Raw genomic sequence first — 21,873 nt, forward strand, 5'->3', positions numbered from 1 at the left:
CTTCCTGTCCTCTATTAATCACCTAAAAGTAGGCATAGTGTGCTAGATAAACAGAAGTTGGCTACTCTAAGCAGTGCACTTTAAATCTCCTGTGTTTGGACTGGACTTGTAATAAACATGTGGATGTTTCTGTTCAATTTGTTCCAGAGTTCCAGGTAAACTGAAGCAATTTGTACTAGACTTGCATTCTGGAAAATTGCATAGAGAGTTTCATCATGGCCCTGATCCAACTGATGTAGCACCTGGTCAGGTAAGGTTACAACAAAGACATTTCTTTTGGCTGTTTATTATTATTACTATTGTTATTATTATTGTTGTTGTTATTATTATTATTACCTTTTTATTACTCCTTGTCAGAGCTGTACCTTCTAATATGTTTGTACTTTTAACTTCTGTCTTTTGAAAATCTGTTAACAGAAGCATAACATTGCCACTTTAGATTGGCTCCTCAACCTTCTTTGGATAAAGGCAGGGTGAGCATTAGGGGAAGTATGGTACCTATTTGCCTTGAATAAGGGAAGAGTATAAAAATATTTATTTTCTCCACTGAAACAGGAGATCTTGGGCTGGATGACTTGTGACTTCATAGAGCTGCTCTTGGGTTCTCCTGTGACTTCAGTGCAAAAGCTGAAAATCCATCATAGCTGCATTATTTCCCATACAACACTCTACTAGAGGGTGCTTCTAAGGGGAAAGAACAATTGATTGAATGTTTTATATATTTAGCAATGCAAGCAGAAAGCAAATTATTAGAGCATCAAGAAAGGATGGGTAAGCAGTAGTAGGCCTTATTGCTTTCGCTAATGTGGTTGACAAACAGCATTAGCAGTGCTCACAGGCTGCACTTGTCAGTTTGATTTCCTCATGGTTCTGCTCAAAGGTTGTCATGTTGTGTAATTACATGCCTGGAAGTCACTTCTGGGATCTCTTCAGGAACACAACTACTAGATCCTTCTCCAGACAAAAGTCAGAAGCACCTCAGTGTCAGAAAAGAAAGGATATGACCAGCACCAATTCCCTCTGCTCATCCCAGTCTTCCAATGGGGTCTTGATCAGCCTTGTATCTTCTTGATACATCACTCAGCTCACAGGCTTGGGGTCCCACTGAAAAGTGCAAATGTAACTGTCAGGGAACATTTTCACTACCTTTGGGCACCCTCCAAAGAAAACCGTTTTTAAACACTTCTTTCAAGTTAGACATTGTGCTGTCTACGGCTTAAAGGGCCACTTCGGTCCCAGAGGAGCCCTGGTTGCCCTTGTGTTGGGGAGCCTTGAGCCATTCCATGTCTGAGGGACAGAAGCTATAACTACAGGCTCCTTTTCCTGCTCATTTGTGGGATGTGGTAAGGATGGCACTGCTCTAAGTCGATTGAGTACAGCCTCCTGTTGCCCTGCTCAAAAGATTTAAAAGTGTGAAAGCCCTGGAGGGCTTGCCTTGGCCAGGAGAATGACTGCTTTTCAATGTTGTCATGACTGGCTCTGAAAACACGTGGGCTGAATTGTCTCAGCAGTAATTCATTTGACTAGGAGTTCCCTGTGTTTCTCAGAAATTCATTGAGCAACCAGAATTCAGGTCATCAGGAGGGGCAGAAATAAGGGCCGGAGACTGAGGCATAGGCCAGGCACTTGCCCTGAGGAGGAGGCTTGGCAAGGGAAGGAGGAAGCCTGTGGAGTCCCTGGATCCTGCTGCCTGCCGGTCTGGGCACAGGCCCAGGCCCAGGACCCAAAGTTGCAGGCTTGCTCTTGCCTCATTTCTGCCTTGAGAAATGCACATAAAACCTGGGATGTTTATGTTCCCATCTCTCTATGGCATCCTGCCATCTTGTGGAAGATGTGCATGCAATGGAAATAAATACTGGCCTTAACTAAACTGGAGGCTGCTGTCGTGGGTCACCTATGCCCCTTGAATTCCATGTGGTTTTGTATGGGGTGTTTTCTTTTAGTTTCCGTAGAAAAGTAATTCTAAAATACTTTTGCAGTGATGTCACTTTTGCCCTGGTCTCTCATAAAACACATACACATAAAACTAGAATACCCCCAAAGCAAGTGGTAGATTCAAGCAAATACAGAGTGGGGTACATCTGAAATGCTTCTGTGTGACTTGCACCGAAACTCATGTGATGGCCGTTACCTTTGAGATGTTACAACAAAAGGAAGATCCTTAACGGAGGCTTAATTAATGTGTGTGTGTTGTGTGTGTTCCACCTACTTGGGACTCACAACACGCCTTCCAATAAAACCCCAAACTCAATTTGTGAGAATGCTGGACATTTGTGCACTCCCATAATGCTAGAAATTCATTTCATGGAGATAAATGATGATTAGTCTAACAGCTTTACTCTTTGTTCTGTTTTTCAGCCAATTCAGGATTTAGCAAGTAGCCCACCAGAGAGCTCATTCCAGAAACTGGCACCCAGTGAACATAGGTACACCTTATTGAGGGAAAAAGATGAACTTTAAAAAACTTGAAATAATCTTGCAAGCCTTTCAGACAGCAGCATTGACTTCTGTGTGGTGGAAATAGTAAACCTATATTTTCATAATTCTATGTGTATTTTTATTTTGAATAAACTGAAAAATAATTTTTTTCTCCCCAGGCTTGTAAATACATTTGTTTGGTGGGTCATTCTGTACAGCATCTTTCAAACAGTACATTCTTAATGCTATAGTAAAATATCAGAGACCCATCCAGACTCTTGATCTAACTCTGTAAAACTTTTATAATCCAAATGAAGGTATCCTTGCCAGAGACATGCTGTTAACTTGCACTATCCCATTAAATAGGACTTTTGGGTTGTTTCTGTGTAACCTTGGTAGTATGTGCTTTTTCTTCTTCTGTGAACAGCTTTCCTGGTAATCTATTTCTTTGTCACATTTTTCTCCAACTTAAGAGGGTCTTCTATTCTGGATACTTGGGAGGGGAATAAATTAAAGTTTTACAGAATCTCGTGTGGTGCTTTACTGGCTGTAGATGTCTAAGCAGTTAAACAATCCTGAATATTAAAACAGCAAGTAAGGAGAGGAAAAGTTCTGATGATAATGGCTGTATTTGGAATCAAGGGGTGGTACTGACCTGCTCCGATTTCCCAGAACTAAGATTTTTACGCTGCCCACATGGTTGTGGTAAAAGAAAAGAATGTTAAAAACCTAAAAAAAGAGAAAACTAGGACTAGACTGGTATCTGAGTTTGTCAGTCCTGAATTTATATCCATATGTATGTTACCATTAGTCTCGGGGTTTTTTTGGTTTTATTTTTCCTTCTGCGTCCCTGTCTTCCTGGCAGACACTGTTCAACCAACCACTGCAGCTTTTCTGTTACTGTCTTTGCCTGGCTTGTGCCTTATTTATTGTGTAGTTTTTGAATTCTGCACTGAAGAAGGAATTACCACTTTCCTTGTGGGCTTTCTGTTCTGCATGACACCAGAATATAGGCTTTTCTCAATGAGCCTTCGAGCTGCTGCATGAGGTGAACATATGGCAACTGTTAGATGGGAGAATATCTCTTGATTTGTGCTGCACTGCTGGAGATGAATTAGTACTGGATTTGTACAGTGCACTTACTGCACAGACTGTAGGTCTGTGACTTGGGCCCCAGGGTTCAGTGTCCGTGGAAGCAAGTGTGTTCTCTGGACAGGTGGAACACTGGGTTCAGGTTTACTTAAGAAAGTGCCCCAACCTGTGCAGTCACTGCTCAGGACCTTTCTGCCTCCCAGCTCAATGCCACTGGCTCAGTTATTGACAGAAGGCTTCCCTGGTCCTGTGCAGCTGTGGCAAAAGTTGATCCCAGGACAGGCTCCTGACTCAAGCCCCTGCAGCACCAGGCACAGCAGATTTCTAGGGAGTATTTCTGAGGGCAGAGTTGCTGGTACCTACACTAAGCTACAGCTGCCTAAGCAGCTGCTGCGTTGGGAGCTGAAAGAGTAGTGCAAAGCTTTGTTTACAGCTGTACTTTTTTGTTGGTTTTGTGAATCTGCATTTTGGAGTGCACATAAAATGCGTGAAAGCCAGGTCTTCTCCTGTCCCATTCTCCAGCTCATCACAAATCAAATTTTTGGCAGCTGAGTCATACTGCCTTCCAGCTGGAATCGATTAAGGCTGATACTTGTTATCTGCAGGTGGTGCTACTCAACTTCTGGAGGAGTTCTGGCACCTGAAATTTTAGTCAATTCCTACATGGTCCCTGCAAGTACTTACCTTACTCCTCTGAGGTTCCTATTTTTCCTTGGGATTCTTGGAGGAATGGGATTTATAACCGCTGTTTGGTGGAAGATGTCTAAACTTCTTTCTGAAGAACGATGCTCATCATCCACCCAGCAGTCCAGTGGCTGGTGCTTTCAGCTAGAAAGTGAGAGAGATGAACCTCCTCTGCCATTCCTTAATCCAAGTTTGCTTTTGAGGGTAAGGACTTGTTCCCAGAGCTTTGGCATCCCAGCATAAGGTTGACAGTTAGATGTAAGAGTTTTATGACAGTTACGTGCTCAAGTAATTTCAACATTCAGTGAATTCACTGGAGTTGCACCTGATTCTCCTGGGTTCTTGATGACCACTGACCCGGCTGTACCAGGTGCTCAAGTGCCTTTTCTCTTTGCAGGCAGAAGGTTGAACAGCTAAAGCTGAGCTATGTTTGCCCATCCTGCTGCTGAGGGGCACTTGAGCTTTTACCTGGTGATACAGAGAATTTGCCTGGAGAGCCAAGTGCTCATCAAAATCCAAGCTGTGTTTCAAGTTGTGACCTTCCACTCTGCTCATCTGCATCTGTGGTTTTAACCCTTTGGTGCTCAGCTTCCCACTCCCTTTAACACTTCTCACAGCTTTTCCAGGAGAAGTTGTCAAAAATATTAGTGTTATCCCCTTAGGGAACAAAACCATTCCAAACTGTTTTCACTTGAACTTGAGTCCATTTCTGAGCTACCACGTGTGTACTGGATGCATGTGACATTTTAGGAACCTGTATTCATTTCAGCCAATGTAAATATTTCGATAGCTGAAGTATGTGTTTGGGAACTCATTACACAATTCTTAAATGTTGGTAGAGCAATTATTTTAATAACATCAAATCTGGGAGGGAATAATCTTTTAGATGCTGGAAGGAAATAAACCCTGACGTTCTCAGTAAATGATCCAACCAGTCTCGTAGGCAAAAACTTTTATTTGGTCTGAAATAATTATTTATATCTTACAATTCTTCTGAGTAACATGCCTAGCAATTTAATTGCTAGTTTGGTTACTCAGACGCTGATGTTTCTTCACATATGTAAATAACCCACCTATTTTAAAACATCATAGCTTAAATAACAGTCTCCCACGTCTAGTGTGTACACAATGATTTAAAATTGCTTCTGCAAAGACGCATGGGGGAAGAATAGTTTTTGTGGCAGGCATTTCATAAAATGAGTGTAGCACACCAAGCTGAATTTGTATAAGCTGGGGCAAGAATACAGTCTTATGAATTTAGATTGTCCTGGCATTATTACAGCTTGGGGGGAGAGGATGGAGTCCGCAACATCACCGATGTGGTTGTTGTCATTTAAATGCACAAGGTTTCACAGCATACAGCAGGAAAGCAGAGAGCACATTTGAAAATCATACAAAGGATCAACCACAGTTTCTGATTAAGAACACTTTTTTCTTTTGTGTCTTCCTTTAAATGTAGAAAATAAATATCAAAGGAATGAACATCCTTACTATGAAGTTGTTACAAGCTCATTAACTGTGTTTACATCCAAAGTAGATGCACTGAAAGGAAAGGGCTTTTTGCCTGTCAGGAGCAAATGAGCTGAATTACTAAGGTCATGTTTTGCACTCCAGCTGATTTTACCAGTGCAGGCACCAAGGCTTCAACAGATGCAGTTTTGACAATGTTTGCAATTACTTGTGAAAACTATTCTTGCACACATTGTTTCCCTGAATCTCAGACCTACTTAAAATAGACATAATGCTCCGGTTGATAGCAATTTCAGTATTTTAAAAGTAATAAGGAAGAACTGCTCTGAAGAAGTTATTTGTGCTGTAACTAACAGTTGCTTACAATGTCTCTAGGCACAAAATCCCATCATCTGTCATTAGCAGACAGTGATTTCCAGCGATGATATCAAAGTACTGCCTATTGAAAGGGAGCTCTTTCTATAGTACACTTCCCTGGACAGTGTTCCCTGCTAGGGAGCCTTATCTCAACACTGACTTCAGTGTGTGCCTAATAAAACGACTCAAGCAGAGCTCAGGATGAATCGACCAAGCTAAAAACTTTAAAAGGCGGCTTCCCAACCTCAGTATCTGTTCCCCAAACAGTAGCAGCAGTAGTGTGGGAAGAGTCCTGAAAGGGTGGAGGTAGGACCATGTGCTGAACAGTAGCTTACAGGGTAATTGTACAATTATATGACAATAGCAACACGTTAAATACAGAAGTGTTAACAATGGAAGCTCCAGAAGCAAAAGGCTTCTTAAGGAGGGTAAGATAACAGGTGTCCACTATAAAAAATGAGCAAAAGCACTGCCAACATCTCACCCCATACAGGCTCCACAGCATATCCCAAAATTTTGAAGAGGCTGAGCAGCTACTCTGCAGTGTGGGTGGAAACAGACGTTTTGGTACTGGAGAGTAATGCAAGAGTACAGCTGCCCAAACAAGGGTGGTCTGCACTGTTAAGTTGTATCAGGTTGATATTTCTGACCCCATCCCAGCCTCTGGGGCTGCCAGCTCGCCCTGCACCATGAAGAGGCCTCGCTGCTTCTCTGCTGACCTGGGGTCTCACACCACCCCTGAGGGACAACAGCCTGTGGAGGAAGTGGGCCTGGCTGCAGCACTGCCTTCCAGGGAAGCTGTTCAAGCTCTCCCACCAGGGCACTCTGGGCTTCAGGTGAAGCATGGGCAACATCTTGCACTAAGTGCTGCTTCAGCAATGTGAGGCTTCGGGTTCAGGATGCCAGAGCTTGGCTCTTCAATTCTGTATGGTGTTCTCAGGACAAGGCAAGGAGCTGAACAGCTATGGAAAATTATCCTCCTGTAGCAGTGCTGCAGGGTTGCTGCTTAGACTGTTTAATTCATAACTACACTTTGAGTAAGGTGAGGAGTTTACAAATAAAAAAAAGGTGCCTAGAAAGAGGAGAAGCTACTGCCAGTGCTGATCTGATATGGCTGATGGAGGCAGATGTGATACATACATAACTTTTTTCCACTTTGCTCACCCAACACTCTCACCTTTTCTTATGACAGCCCCTGCGTCTTCTCTGTGCATTATTGAACAGGCGTAAGTCATATCCTGGGGAATTGCAGGAAGAGTTTGGGAATCCAGATAAATGAAAGTAAATTTAAAATACTATGACCCTGAAAGATTGATGGCATTTATTTCCGTTTCTTTGGAGCACCACAGTAAAAGCTCCAGCTTCTCATGGCATTCATGGGAAAGGACTCGGATTTTCCAAGTATCTCTTTGCATTGTCTGCAAGACACTTTGTGCAAATTTGGCATGAAGCACCTGTCACCCATCATTACAGCTGTGAATATAGCTTACCTAAGAATTATGTAATTAAAAGTTATCCATATAATTTTCAAAGGACTGATGTCACCATGTCTGAAAAGAGAAATTCTGACACGACTGTTTCAGCCCTCCCAAGGAACAGAACTGTCATCAAAATTCACACATCTCAGCCTTGTATGTAAAGTGTAAGGCTGCAAGTCTGTCATTAGCTCAGCTACTGCACTGTTGTTCCTGGCCATAATGAATCTATACTTCAGCTGGATTTTTTGGCACTTTGGTGAGAAAGCTCTGGACAGCTGGAAGAGACCTGCTCAATCATTTTTTGTTTTTTTCTTTGTATCAATTTTCCACCTGTGAAGCCCAAAATCCCACCACCAAGTGCAGCTGCAATTCCTGCTACTTTGAAGCCTGCAAGGAGACCAATAGGACCCCCCACCACTCCACCAATGACTGCACCTGCCACAGGCAGAGCTGCCAGCTTGTATTTTGCAGCCTGTAAAGGAAAAAAAAAATAGTTAGAATACTTGCCTGTGGCGATGTGCATTTTCCCCTCACTGCTCTTGGCAGTGACTTGATAGCTCAGTGATAAATAAACTTTACAAATTAGTATTTTTTAAAAAGTATGGCAGAACATGCTAAAATCAATTCAAAATCAGCTTGTGTATGCAGTTGTGAACCAGGTCCTTTCACGTGGTGCTGGCTGCTGTGTACACTGGGTGTTACCTTGTTGCCACCATTAAATCAAATCAGAAACTGAGAAAATGCTCAGACTTTTTTCAGTGATGGGCCTGACTCCAGCTTTGGGGTTTGTTTAGTAACTGACATGGAACAGAATAGAAATGACGGGTTATCATCAGCCTCTTGTTTAATGTTTATGTGATTCTTGTGAGCCAGTCACTGACTGCACTTGTCTTTGCAGATAAACCAAAGTAACCACCAGAACAGTGTTTAAAAAGGCCCCCTCAAATTAAATAATTGTACTTTCTAGCAGCCTGGATGTGATAGAAAATTACAAGAGAGATTGATTTTTTTTTTCCCCGCTACCTGTGGGTCATTTTTTCCTTATTTCCTTAATTGCTGGTTCCCTCAGCATTAAAGACGGCAGATCAATGGGGTTAATACAGAGGGTGGCTGGGAGGCAGACCACCATTGATTCACCAGCAGGAGCACATCCCTACCTTTCCCAAGTTTTTGGTTCCCTCTTCAACATTCACAGCAGCACAGTTGACATGGTCTTCAATCCTGTCAATCTTCTCCTGCTGGGACTAGATGCAATGGAATTATGAGTGAGGTAACCTGCTGGGAAGCAGCAGTGAGCCAATACACACCATTTTAATGCCTGTAATCAGGGCCCCACAGCAGCTTTCATCTGCACCCGGCAGCCTTAGTGGTGTTCCATGATTAGCATCTGATGAACTCTGCTGAAACTACAGACTTACTTTGAAAAAATCTAAACTATTAAGTAATAATATGGGGTGGATATTAGACAATGTCTTGCTGCAGTTAGAGAAAACAACTCAAAACACAGGATTTCCAAATCTTTTCGATGGATAGAGGAATTCACATTCCAAAAGGAAAAATAATCTAAACTAGCCTGTTTTGTTCCCTGCTGAGTCTCACATTCCGAAAAAAAAAAAATTCTATAAAGGGCATTTATAAGATCATTACCAACTCCAACATACAAAGACACATCAAGAAATCTTAGCAGAAGTGTTTAATTATGACATTATAGAACAATGACTTCAGAAATAGTGACAGCACTGAAAAAATACTTGATGTTGCTCTGTATTTTACTGTTTGATTTTACAAAAACATTCGATCCTTTCTCCCAATGCAATCAGTCAGATTCCCCTGCAGTCTCTCCCAGGGAACACTGAAGCAGAAGATAAAGGGGTCTGTGGGTTTGTTTGTTCTTATTTTAATCTCAGCAGTACGCAGGCTATTTTATGTCATAAAATAATGAGATGGCTGATGTTCAGCTTAAAATAAAAGGCATTCTGAACTTTCTGCCTCTTTCTAATTCAGAAACTGCTGAGTATGCCAGCTCTGGTGTTCATCTACTATGCAGTCCACCCACCTTAGACGCATGCTATTGCATCTAATGATGTTCAAGTGCAAAATCCAGGAAGTCCTGGGAACAGGACCTCTTCCTTTAACCTTCAGAATAGTGAATGGGCATTTTTCCAGTTCCCCTCCAGTCTAATGGTTCTTTCTTTGTTTTTTTTGTACAGATGAAGTAGCACATACGCAGCAGAAAGCACAAAAGCTAGGTTATTTATCCCTACTAACCCAACAGCGAGGAGATTAAGGAACACTCCTAGGAGATGAGAATTGTGCATTTAAATTGCCTGTGGCACGGGAAGAACTAAACATTGGGAACCAACATTTTGGCAGTGCTGTGAGAGCAGAGAAAGGGCATGATAAAGGTGAGGATTTTTCTAGCACTCCTGATTAAGTGAGAAAAGGTACCTGCCAAACACACTCCCTGTGCAGTGAAAGCTGTCACCACCATTACAATTAGAAATTGTAGAAATGAATAGGACCTGGGTAGAAGTCTGCAGTCAACACTGTAGAGCTTCTGCTAAGGTTCAGCTCATGGCCATGTGCACTGGTTGGAACATCAAAGGTGCTCCAGCGACAAAAACTTGGGAGCAACTCCCAGCACTAATGCTGAAAGAGGAGACTGCTGCCTCTGCAAAGTGTCACCTTGGCAGAGCCCAAATCACAGGAGAGACACATCCTCAGCTTTTTTTGTCTCCACCTAGGAGTTACCCATCACCCTGTTTTTGTAGGACACTCTGTAGGACAGAATGCAGAATTAATACTTACACAGACTAAGAGAGAAAACTCAGTCACCAACTGGCTGAGCTCAATCAAGTCCTGCAAATAAAAAACAAATGTTATTTTGTGATAGTTGCTAAAACCAGGAGCACCAACATGGCAGGGAGGGAGTTCCAACATACCCCTTCTAAACTTTCCCAGGACTCGGCTGCATTTTCTTCCTGAGGTATTTCCGGAAGGCGGGAGTAGATCTGGATTAAACTCTGGGAGCCATCCTTCATTTCCGAGTTATATAAAGTTTCTGAATGGGAAACATGATGTTTATAAATAAATGCAATGAACCAGGATGCAAGTGGTATGCAGGCTTTCTCACTCTTAAAGGCTCTCAAGGGTAACCTGATACTTAACCTAATTCAAGCCAAGCAACAACCCCAAAAATGATCACATAGGGAGAAGTCTTACAGCACTACACAGTTTCTTAAAAGGATGTTATTGACAAAGAAATAGATTCAATTCTATCAGCACATTTTCACAACCAGTACTGAAATCATACTAAATTATACTCCTGAATTCAAGATCATTTAATTCCTTTTGGATTGACCAGGCTAAGAAAACTGAGCTTGGGACAAAACCTTTTCATTTATGTATGACACAAAAACACTGTGCTCCCAAAACTGAACACAGTTATTCATTTTATGACTGATTATCATGCTAGTGGTTTGATTTTCAGCCACTGGGAACTAAAAGAAGCTGGAGAAAACAGCTTTCAAAGCAAAAGCAGTGAAACCCAAGTAATGTGGCGCCCAGCATTGCATGCTGGATCAGTTGGGTAAATGGTACTGTGAGGATGGCAGACATTTGCAGCTCAGTGCTGCACAGGAGATATTCTCCAGTATGTTTCTCCCTAAATTACCTGGACTAATGGAGAATATGTTAGGACAAAGTATGGTGTTAAAAATGGGGAATGACAGACACTGAGGTGGCACTGGGGAGAGCAGATACAACGGAGAGACTCACACACACCTCCTCCAGTCAGAGCCCACTGCGGAGCCACTGTGGATGTCATGGCCATGCGTGTAATTGTGGACAACAAATTGAGCGGCAATGAAGAAAAAGAACAAAAAAGTTTGGCTTGTCAATACAAGGATTGAGGGAGAGCTTGGGAGTCTGAAAGGCAGACTGGAGAATGTGTATGTAAACACAGTGCAAAGATCATCTCAATACAAACAACTTCAATTTCTGAAGGGAGATCATTCCTTCAGTAGGACACTGGTGTTTCCTTCCTTGGGAAGGCAGTCCCAAGAGAAAGCTTTATTTTGGGGAAGGCTGGTTAGGTATGTCTAACAATATTAAAGTGTAAATATTGTATGAAAATCTTTTCAAACAATGATTGTGCCAAGGTATGATAATAATATTATATAACTGTTACAACAACAGATATGACCAATGGAAAACAAATAAATATAATCATATTCATAAAAAAAATCAGTAACAGTGCATGCTTATTCATGGAATTAATTTAAAATAAAATAAAAATGATACATTTTCATAACATTTGTCCATTTCTCAACATTTTTATCCCAATATTTCAAAATAGATTAAGGACCCAATTTTCCTACTCTCAGCTCAGTAAAAGTCTAACATCAATGAAGTTGATATTTAGACATAATTACTAAGTAAGCAGAATAACACAAATGCAATAAGCAATTTGGGGGCTTAATTTGGGCTTGTTTTTCTTTCTAATTATTTCTACCCCTTTTCCTTTAAGAATCCAGACATGGAAGGCACTTCATGTTCTACAATCATCACCTGTTCTTCCAGAACATATCTTTGATTTATAACCTCAGATTAATTAATGTTGTATACTCAGTTCTAAAACACTGCTTTCCCCTTTTTAATATAATTAATTATATATCCAAATGTGTGCATTTTTTGAGAAAACTGTTCTGTCACATACTCTGACATTTATCACTGGTTTTGAGGATTTTATTTCATTTTAATCCTACACGATCCTATTTCAAAATCAAGTTTCTTCTGCCTAGAAAGGTGTACTCTTCCCTAATCAGCCACATGCATGCTAAGTTGGTTAAAATTAAAATATTCATAATTCAAAAGCAAAATAAAAACCTCACTAAGTAAAACTGCCTCCTCCCAAGACCTTGCTCTGGTCTGTTCCTAACAATCAATGCCAACCTACTGCAGAAAAGCATATCCTTGAAAGTGTATAAATGATACCAAAGTTTTGCATGACACACATTCAAGAGAAATTAAAACTGTAATTAGGTTTACATATTATCATTTTTTAATAACTAAAAATCAGTGAGAAAAAATTCCTCATGAAAATTCATTATTCACTTAAAAAAACTAAGGTAAAGAAGAAAAAGGGTGGTCACATTCGGGCTCAAAGTATGAGTAAGAAATTTATATTCACTACTTCACTTTTTATCAAGTCTAACCAATTTTAATAGAATTGAGAATGGAAGTGACTCCACCAGTTCATTTATACAGCATCTCCACAGAAATACAATAATACAAAACATCTCTGCAGATTTCACAGAGGAGCTTTACACCTCATTACACGCGAGATAAAAATCTAATGCTGTGGAAGATTGAATACGTTGCTTAAAAGATTTTAGTAATTTTAAGAGTGGAGTCTCACCTTTTGTTAATATTTGTTTAATATGCAATTAAATTCCATTTCTATTAGCCCTCAGTTGAGGATGGTGAATGGGGGAAGGGACTGTATCATATCACTGACATGCTTTCTAAATGGGAGATTTGAATTTGTAAACTCCTTCCTTCTCTACCAGATGGGAAGCAACATGCTTCAAAGAACAGGCACGTATTGAACCTCCTTTGATTAAGATCAACAGCCAAGATTTGCTTTCAGGACTGCAGCCTCTAAGCACAAAAGAATAGGCAATATACTGTGTCTGGGTTAGCAATTCAACAGGGCTGCTTGCACAGGAAGGCAAACTTAAAAAAAAAAATCTGTTTAATTGTATTTAGTTGTCTGCCTGTCTGTCTGTTTCACTTTAAATGGGGTGAATTATTTCCACATTCCTGAGCAGACTTGCAGATGCCTGTCATTCCAGCAATATTTTTTCTGTTCTTCTCATCCCCATCTTTCTGATCAATTTATTGTCCTTCTGAAGTGCTGTTATACTCAATGTCCTCCATACTTCAAAGGTATTCCACCTTGATTTCAGAAGCAATCCTGTTCTTTGAAATTAAACTTTAGTTGCCATGTGCCACCTATGTAATTGTGTAATTATGTAAAAAAGAAAAGCAGTAAGCCAGGACAAGGCCTTTCCAATGGAATACTGGAATGTACTGAGAACAACTGCAGAAAGTCACCAAGAGAAAAGATATCTTAAATTTAGTTCTGATCCAAACAGAGAAGAGCTCACAAAGAGACTGAAAGTAATGGCTAATATATATGAAGGGAATCACTAAATATTGAAGACAATGAGCTCCCCACAAAAGAGATGTCAACTAATTGGGTAAAATTAATAGAAATTATGTGGAAGAAGTGGACTGCAGAATTGCTAGCAGACACTAAAAAACAGGCTGCACTGAAGATGACACCAAATTATCCTGATGCAAAGAAGGATGTTTATGGCTTCAGCAAGAGCTCTTCAATGCCCTGGATGTCAAGAATTTGACACACAATATGAGTACAAAGAAAAATATAAACACAGAAAGTTAATATCAGAAGACCGGGACATAAATATGTTGCAACTACCAAGGGGAATAAATGGTAGCAAGGAAGTTTCTGTGAATGTTTTTGAAGTTAGAGGGAGACCAAAGAAGTGTAAGGGCATTGCCAGATAAAAAAGGTATCTGATGCAATTACCTTAAATAAGAAAGAAAAAGAGAGAGAGGCAGAAACAAAGAGAAGAGGTCAAAAATATTTAGATGAGCTAGGCCTATTTAGGGACCGAGGGTTTGACGAAATTCACTCCAGAGCATTTTTAAGAAACAGCCTCTGAAGTTTCAAGCGTATTTTTAAGAACTTCAGTAAGGTGGTCCCAGAGGACTGCAAGAGAGTTTGAAATCCACAAAGATGTTAGGACAAACTACTGAACAACCAACTACAACATGCTGAAGGTGTTGAAGAGGTCAAGATTTGTATGTCAGAAGCTAATTCAGTCTTTTCTGTTGGCCTTGGAAGAAGAGAGAGGTTTTTTACAGTGGGGGTGGTGAGGGACTGGCACAGGTTGCCCAGAGAAGTTGTGGATGCCCTGCATCCCTGGAACAGTTCAAGGCCAGGTTGGATGGGGCCCTGAGCAGCCTGGTCTGTTGGAGGTGTCCCTGTCCATGGCAGGATCTGGATGATCATCTAGATCTTCTAACCCAAACGGTTCTATGACTCTGTATTTGATATATTTTGATGTTCACAAGGTTTTCTGATACTACTGCACATGACATTCTTGAAAGCAAGCCCAATCATCAAATCTACTTCTCTCCCTGCTCAACCACGAGGGTCACTGGCTTGTTAATCACCCTTGAAAGAGTTCTTGTAGTTCTGCATGCAGCAACAAGAAGGGTCATAAAAACAAATCTGACAGCAGGTTCTTCTACAGTGCCACTGACTAAGAATGCTCTTTAGATTTTAAGACACATGAAATGCTCAAATAATTTTAAGTAATACTGCTACTGATATGTGGAAGGGTTTAATCCTGATGTAACCAACTTTCTTACAAGTCATTAGGAGAGAGCACTAGCCAGCACCAGGGCGTAATACAGACTTCTCCTGAAGACAGAATGGTAGAACAAGGATTGAAAGACATTTTATACAGAAAGGAGGGAAGACCAGCAAACATGTCAGATTTCTAGCATGTCATTGTGTGTTTTCAAAACATTTATTTAAATGGATTTATAGTCTTTTCTTCTTTCTTGTCAGTTACCAAGTTAAAATGTTACAGGAAGAGATGTTTTTCTTTACCTAGAGACTTTCTCCTCTTTTCCATATATTTCAGCAATGCTGCATTACACTGTCATATAAAAATCTTCTTGGTATTTCTTCACTAGTTCAGTGAAAATGGCCAAAATGATTACTTGCACATGATCAAGTGTTTTGCAGGGGAGGGGAAAAGAAGCCAAGCTATCTTGAAACATGAATGTAAGTATTCTGCTTCCTATGAACAGTCCACTATTTCAAGATCCAAGGCTACAGGATCTTTCTCATGGAAGGCCATAGATACTTAATTTTTAAAAATACTTAAGCATTTTCTGCTTATCAAAATTCAGTCACAGGTCATGACAAAAGTGTGGTGTAGGGAAAGGAATCTACTACTTCATTAACAGTACTCTTCAACTGAAATCTCATTTGTTTACTTCATTTACATCTGGTCAGAGAACCTGCATACTGGATACAATGACAGAGATACAATAAATACAGAAATTAAATTCTACTACCTTGTCCTAGAGTTGCAGATCTGGTTAAAGAGGCATCCTCCTGTCCTTTGAGCTGCCTTTTAAGTTCTTCTGCAGATTCAGAATGCAGCTCCAGGAAGTCCTTAATGGCAGTTGAAGCTTCCTCTTTAATGGGATTTATCATTCTCTGCAGAACTGGGATGTCTTCCTGCCGGACTCGCAAACAGAGTTTCTCCATCTCTCTCATATTGGCACGGAGTTGCTGCAAGAGTATTAAGAGTTATTTTGTAGCTTACTGCATGAGAACACCAGACACCTTCAGTGCCTGGGAAGCACCTATCACCTTTATGATCAAGGGAGAAACATTTTTGAAGCCATCACCACAACTATTTTGATTTTCTGGCTGCCAATTCTGTACTTTATCCACTTCTCAAAATCAGTTTATTTTCAGTTTCAATTAAAGTATTTAACTAATTAATTCACTGTGTAATTGCTGAAGTTATTTCTGTTTCTCTGATCAATTTAGGTCTTTGCCAAAATATTTACACAAGCTTCAATGAATTGCAGAAATATCCAAATAAAGTAAGTGATTGTTTCTCAAAATGTGCTTATTTTGTAATAATAAGTGACTGTGGTGATCACAGGACCTCAGGATACAGTCATTCATAACCCCCAACTACCCCAGAACTATCACTTTCGTTTTCTGAAGATGACTTCAGAGACAAAGAAGAAGGATTACTTTTTTCTTTTAATTTTTTTTCAGATGAAGAACAAATATATTTATTTGATTGGAATATCAAATAGAAATATTTCTTTAGTTACAAGAGTTTTAGAAGAAATAAACTATTCACATCTACCAAGAACAGTTATGTGTGCAGGCATTTCCCACAAGATAAATTTCTTTCTGCATTCAAAGGTTTTTTTACTGCCTGGGCTTTTAAAATCTAAAAATGCACACAAATTTTCCCTTCCTGCAAATGAAAAGAAGAAATTTACAGTTTAAATTATATCACTTATTGTTTTAGGACAGAGTTTTTATCTAATTATAAAAAATAAGACTGTAATAAAAATATATTCTCTCCCTTACAATGATACAAAAAATTATATTCTTTGTTGCACTATTTACCAATTGTTTTGAATATTCTTCTCTGTCGTGGTTTGACGCAGCTGAGCGTCAAGCACACGAAATCTGTTGCTTTCATCAGGAGAAAATAAGGAAATATTGAGGAAAACTAGAGAGCTGCGAGGCAAAACAGGTTCAAACTTAAACAGTTGCGGTACAAAGAAAGAGTTTTACTACTAACAGAATTAGACGTAAAAAGAAGTAAAAAGTCGTAAGAAGAAATTAAAGCAAACCTCCCCCGCCCCTTCCAGCACTTCCCTCCTTTTACCCAACTTGCACAAAGGATAACAGAACATGGGATTTTAGTCAGTGTTGCAGTTCTTGTAAAGTCTTTCTTATGCTTAAGGAGAAAAGGGTTTCCTTCTGCTTCACAGGGTTCCCAACCTGCCACCAACAGCAGACCCGCCTGGAAAGAAACAATCTGCTGTGGTGTAAAACATCTCTTCCATGAAAAATCTCACAGTTCCTTCCCACTGCCAAATATAGGCTATCACATGGGCTTATTAATCTTTTTAAGGATGAGTTATTTTGGCCTGAACACAAAGGCTTTCTTTGCCACCAGTCTCTAAAAGCCTCTCACTGCTTCTATATAGCCTGGCATAGGCACTCTTCACAATCTTCACGGGCCCCACCTTGGGCGCCACTAATTATTTGTGCCAGTTTGGACAAATTTGGAGGAAAATATCCTCTGATAGAAGACAGGTTACAACCACCCCTCCCCACCAGGTTCAGGAAAAAAAAGAATTTTCCTCTGAGGAAAGTGAAAGAGATAAAAAACTATTTATTTAACAAACACACAGGAAAAGGATAATAATGCTGAATAATAAAACCTCTCGCTGTGGAGAGAAACCTAGGAATATTTCAGAATCCTTCTGTAGGTGTGGTCTCTCTCCTCCTCCTCGGAGCTGGGTCAGTGTGGGCCCACCTCCGGAGCCTTGGTGGAAAATTCTCCCAACGTGCTCTGATGTTGAAACAGTCCAGAAGAGAAGAAGGGAAAAAAAAACAAAGTCCCAGGAAAACAAAGTTCAACTCTTCATCTCCCTCTGGAGAAAAGGAGCCGAAAGATGGCTGAAAAGCAAGAAGGGTGCTACAGAAGCAGAGGAGTCTGTATGTATGTCTGTGTCCTTGAACAACTGCTTTGAAAAGTTTGCTCAGTTTTTTCCTCCTCCCCCCTCTCAGGCTCGGTTTAAAGGCACAGAAAGGCACAAAATTAATTTCTGGGCATAGAGCAGCGATAGGGGATACACATCATAAAGTCACCCCAAGACATTCTCACAACAGAACAAGAGGATGGATTGACACCAATGAGTGGTTAGAAACAGAAAAGTTTTCTTCCAGAATACAAACCAGGTACAGGTAATACCTTAGAAAGGCAAAACTGCCTATCTGGAAAAGCAAGAACTAGATGGAACTAATTTTATTTATATACACTAGTGGGATTAATTGCTTTTAATATTTCTGAAAAAAATTGTAGAAAATACAATTAGAGAAGAAGGAAGGAAATTATTCAACAACGTGTTGAAGTAACATTGCACAAGCTTCCAAAGAAAGAACTATTGATTCGTTAAAATCATGTGTCAAATTACTAAGATTAGATTAGATTATGTTGTATGCTTAAATTAAGAGTACTATTAGCCAAATTAGGCTGCATTATTCAAGACTAACCTCAGGTAAAACAACTGATTGACAATTTAAAAAAAGAGAGATAAAAAAACGAAAAACTTTGGAAAACACTGAGTTGAATTAGAAACATGGCAGCCAGTAACTTTGCTCATACATTTCTCATCTCAGCCTACCTCGCTCTTCCTGGTATCTTCCCCCCATGGTCTGCCCCTAAGTACTGAAAAAAGGAGAGTGTCACCACTGTCATAGTGCACCATGTGCCAAAATGCTTGGTTTATAGAAGCTTGGAATTTCATTTAAGAAACAAAATGGGACTATCTAGATATAACACTTAATTATCTGATTTCTGAGAACTAAATGCAGGGAACCAAGGTTCATCCTGCTCTTTTATTTCAGGAAACAAAATTATTATTATCCTTTATTTGACCACAATGGAGACAAAAAACCAATGAAAGACATATCAAACAAAACTTGTGAAACAGTGACAACAGAGTTTGAGATGAGAGAATAATGGTTCCACAGTGGCTTCTTCTAAAGGAAAAGGAGAATTTCGCAGTTGAAATTGAGTTAAAACATAGCTCTGCTTGGGATCTGTACCACTGCAGCTGCTGCCAGGGCAAATTACAAGTCCTGTGCAGGGACCAACACAGCACAACTGCCTGATGGAAGTTTGCACAGATCCTGAACAGAAGCTTCAAGAGGTATGAACTGCTCACCCTAAGAAATGGTTAAACCAGCTCCTCACTTCCACTGTTCATGATTACCTTTCCTGAGCAAGAAGATGGAGGAATTGGATGATGATATTCAAGTATTTGGTGAAATTTAATTTTAGTAGCTCTTCCTTTTTGGTTTTGAAGAGAGGACTCTTGTTCCACTTACTGTCAATTAAACAGAAGGTGAATGGATTCAGCCTAGCAAGAAAGTTCAGCCCTGCTGCAAGGAGATGCATCCCAGGAGCTCACCGGGGTGTAACATTACAAATGTTATGGATATGCAAATGACTGTGACTTCTTTTCATAATAATTTTAATGGCACAGTTTAATTTCTAGGTAGAGCATAAAAGTGTATTGCTCTCATCCCAACTGTATGCACTTTTAAAACCAAGCTTATTTAGTGAGGAAGGTAATACAAAATTCTCTTTTCATTTGTGGGGACTCCTGAGTTTTGAACTCTCTAAATTCAACCCAAAAGACATGGAATTTCTCTTTATAATAATTGCAATTTTGGTCCATTGACTTCCAAAACCAAACAACAATCTTTGTTTCAAATGGCTTTCTCACAAAAACTGTAGGAAAATAAAACTGGTGAAAACCTTGGGAAGTTATCCCTTCAATGCATGACCTGCTGTCCCTATATTATTTCTTCATGAGGAGCTACAACATCCTTCGTACCATACTGCCAGAATTCATTATGCTCTAGCACTTCCTTATGTCTAGCAGAAATCTCTCTGGCCTCAGTTTAAACCAGGTATTTCTAATCCTCTCTGTTCAAAACAGGAAAAGACAAGCCCTATCCTCTTTGCAGCCATCCTCTCCCTGTTTGCAGACAGACAGCACGATGCTGTCAGGCGTTCTTTGGGCAAAATAACTAATTTGTTGATCTTTACAAGAAGTCTTGTTTTCTCAATTTCATTCATTCATTCATTGATCTCTCCATATTCACTTCATGCCTTCCCTAGAAGTGTGGTGCCCAAACTGGACTGACTATTCTGCCTGGGATCCTACTACTGCTGACCAAAGAGATTGCAGGAGAAACCACACTGACTGCTCTCCCATTTATATATCCCAAGTTATTTGGCTTTTTTTGATCACTACCACACAGTCAGTTCACTTCTATTCTGTGTCCCTCAAGTCTAAAAAAATTCTTGGCCTAGGTCAAAGGAACTGAGTTTAAGGATCTCTTTACCCTGCAGATGGCCACAGTAATGAGCTGATACCAGAAACAATCTCCTGCAGAAATAAAGTTCTCTGCACTACTCCTCATGCCCTCACAGCATATCTACACCGTATGCCAGAGGTACCTAATCTGAAGATCATGTCACAGAAGACCTGAGCCATACAACTGAACTTTGAAGATTTATGCAAAAAAAGACCTGATCAGAAACAATCTTTTACTTGTAAACCATTTTCAGCTGAACTAGAAACCATAAAAGTGAAAAAGAAAAAAAAGAAACATTAACATTTTTCAAGCAGCTTTCCATGTTAGAGCAACACAGTGGAGAGACCATACCTGCCTAAACGTGTTTTGCACAACAGAGTCTCTTTTCATGGGCTGAATACACACTAAAGCCAGTGTCTCAGTTTTGGAGTCAAAATCTCAGGAGGAAACACTCCGGAGTGAGTGTCTCCTCCGCAGGGGAAAGGGCCTCCCCTTTTCCTCCACCAGTAAGACAAGTGGATCATAGCAAGTGAAAAGTGGAAAAAAACAAACTGTTTATTAACACCCAAACAAAACAGGGTAGAACAGGATAAAAAAAAAACAAAACTCAAAATACAACAAATTCCTGGAGAGGGAACAGACACCTGGGCTTTGACCAGCCAGGGCCACCCCGCAGGCTCGCCCCCGCAGGCTCACTGGACCAGCGAGGAGGGAAGGGAGGCAGTGAGGCAAGGGGAAGGGAAGGGAAAAAAGAACAAGAAAACCCAACAGAGCCTTTTCCCAGCTATCTGGAACACAAAAGAACCCCAAAAAGCAGCACAGCGCTCCCGGCGCACTCCCTCCCGCGCCCCGCCCAGACCCTGGAGCCCTTGGGCTGAACCGTTCCACTGCCCCGCACTTGGGTCCCTCTGGCCCCACCCCCAGGTCCATCATAAAGGCACAGCGTCCTTGGGCACTCAGCGGATGGTTAAGGAGTAAAGCAGCTTCACAACGTCACCCCAGGACAGCCAGACTGTTCATCCACTGCATTTTTCCTTTTTTTTTTTTTTTTGTTTAATGTCTTATTTCCTCTCTAGTAACTGCAGCATTTCCTCTCCTCTCACCATGGGAATGATCAGGGCAGTCCTTAGATGTTACAACAAAATACTGCCATTTCATTGAAATTAGCTTAAACCTTGCAATAATTAACTAGTTGTGTGGTACAGTCAGCATGTATGTGGGCAAAGCCTAGAAAACTGCAAATTCCTTCAGGCCCTAACATTTTAAGAAGTTCATGGACTGTCCCTAAAAATGAAAATATACAAGAGCACATTCAGAAAAACTAATACATGATATACAAGAGCTATTTTCTCAATATTTTTGAAAGGGTCTCTTCACACTGTGCATAGATTTATCTGTTTTCTTCACTTTCCTTTATAGAAGTTTTTAAAGTGGCACCCAGTCACCCGAAAGCAGAGCAACACATGTACGCTCATCTATACTTCTATTATAATTTTGACCATCATCAAAAGTACAACAGAAGTAATTATTCTGGGTAAACTGAAAATTCAGAAAAATGGCTAATTATGTGCACATGGATTAAATGTAGAATGGCTGTGCATATATTTGTCT

The 21,873-nt window shown here is 40.3% G+C and overlaps 2 protein-coding genes across 3 annotated transcripts in view; one reads left to right on the forward strand and one right to left on the reverse strand.

Moving 5' to 3' along the window:
- Window positions 1-2,944, forward strand: part of ERP44 (endoplasmic reticulum protein 44) — a 47,686-nt gene extending 44,742 nt beyond the window's left edge. The window contains exons 11-12 of the mRNA XM_069004274.1: window positions 148-250; window positions 2,359-2,944. Of these exons, the coding sequence (XP_068860375.1) occupies window positions 148-250; window positions 2,359-2,460 (205 nt within the window). The 3' untranslated portion in view covers window positions 2,461-2,944. The remainder of the gene's footprint in view (window positions 1-147; window positions 251-2,358) is intronic.
- Window positions 2,945-5,131: 2,187 nt separating this feature from the next.
- The window catches only part of STX17 (syntaxin 17), a 28,885-nt gene continuing 12,143 nt past the window's right edge, over window positions 5,132-21,873 (reverse strand). For both annotated transcript variants that reach the window (XM_069004276.1, XM_069004275.1), the window contains exons 4-8: window positions 15,681-15,900; window positions 10,442-10,560; window positions 10,308-10,358; window positions 8,657-8,743; window positions 5,132-7,971 (exon numbers count right to left, since the gene is read on the reverse strand). In XM_069004276.1, coding sequence (XP_068860377.1) covers window positions 7,732-7,971; window positions 8,657-8,743; window positions 10,308-10,358; window positions 10,442-10,560; window positions 15,681-15,900 — 717 coding nt within the window. In that variant the 3' untranslated portion in view covers window positions 5,132-7,731. The remainder of the gene's footprint in view (window positions 7,972-8,656; window positions 8,744-10,307; window positions 10,359-10,441; window positions 10,561-15,680; window positions 15,901-21,873) is intronic.

The sequence above is a fragment of the Aphelocoma coerulescens genome, chromosome 2, assembly GCF_041296385.1.
Source record: "Aphelocoma coerulescens isolate FSJ_1873_10779 chromosome 2, UR_Acoe_1.0, whole genome shotgun sequence".
Lineage (NCBI taxonomy): Eukaryota > Metazoa > Chordata > Aves > Passeriformes > Corvidae > Aphelocoma > Aphelocoma coerulescens.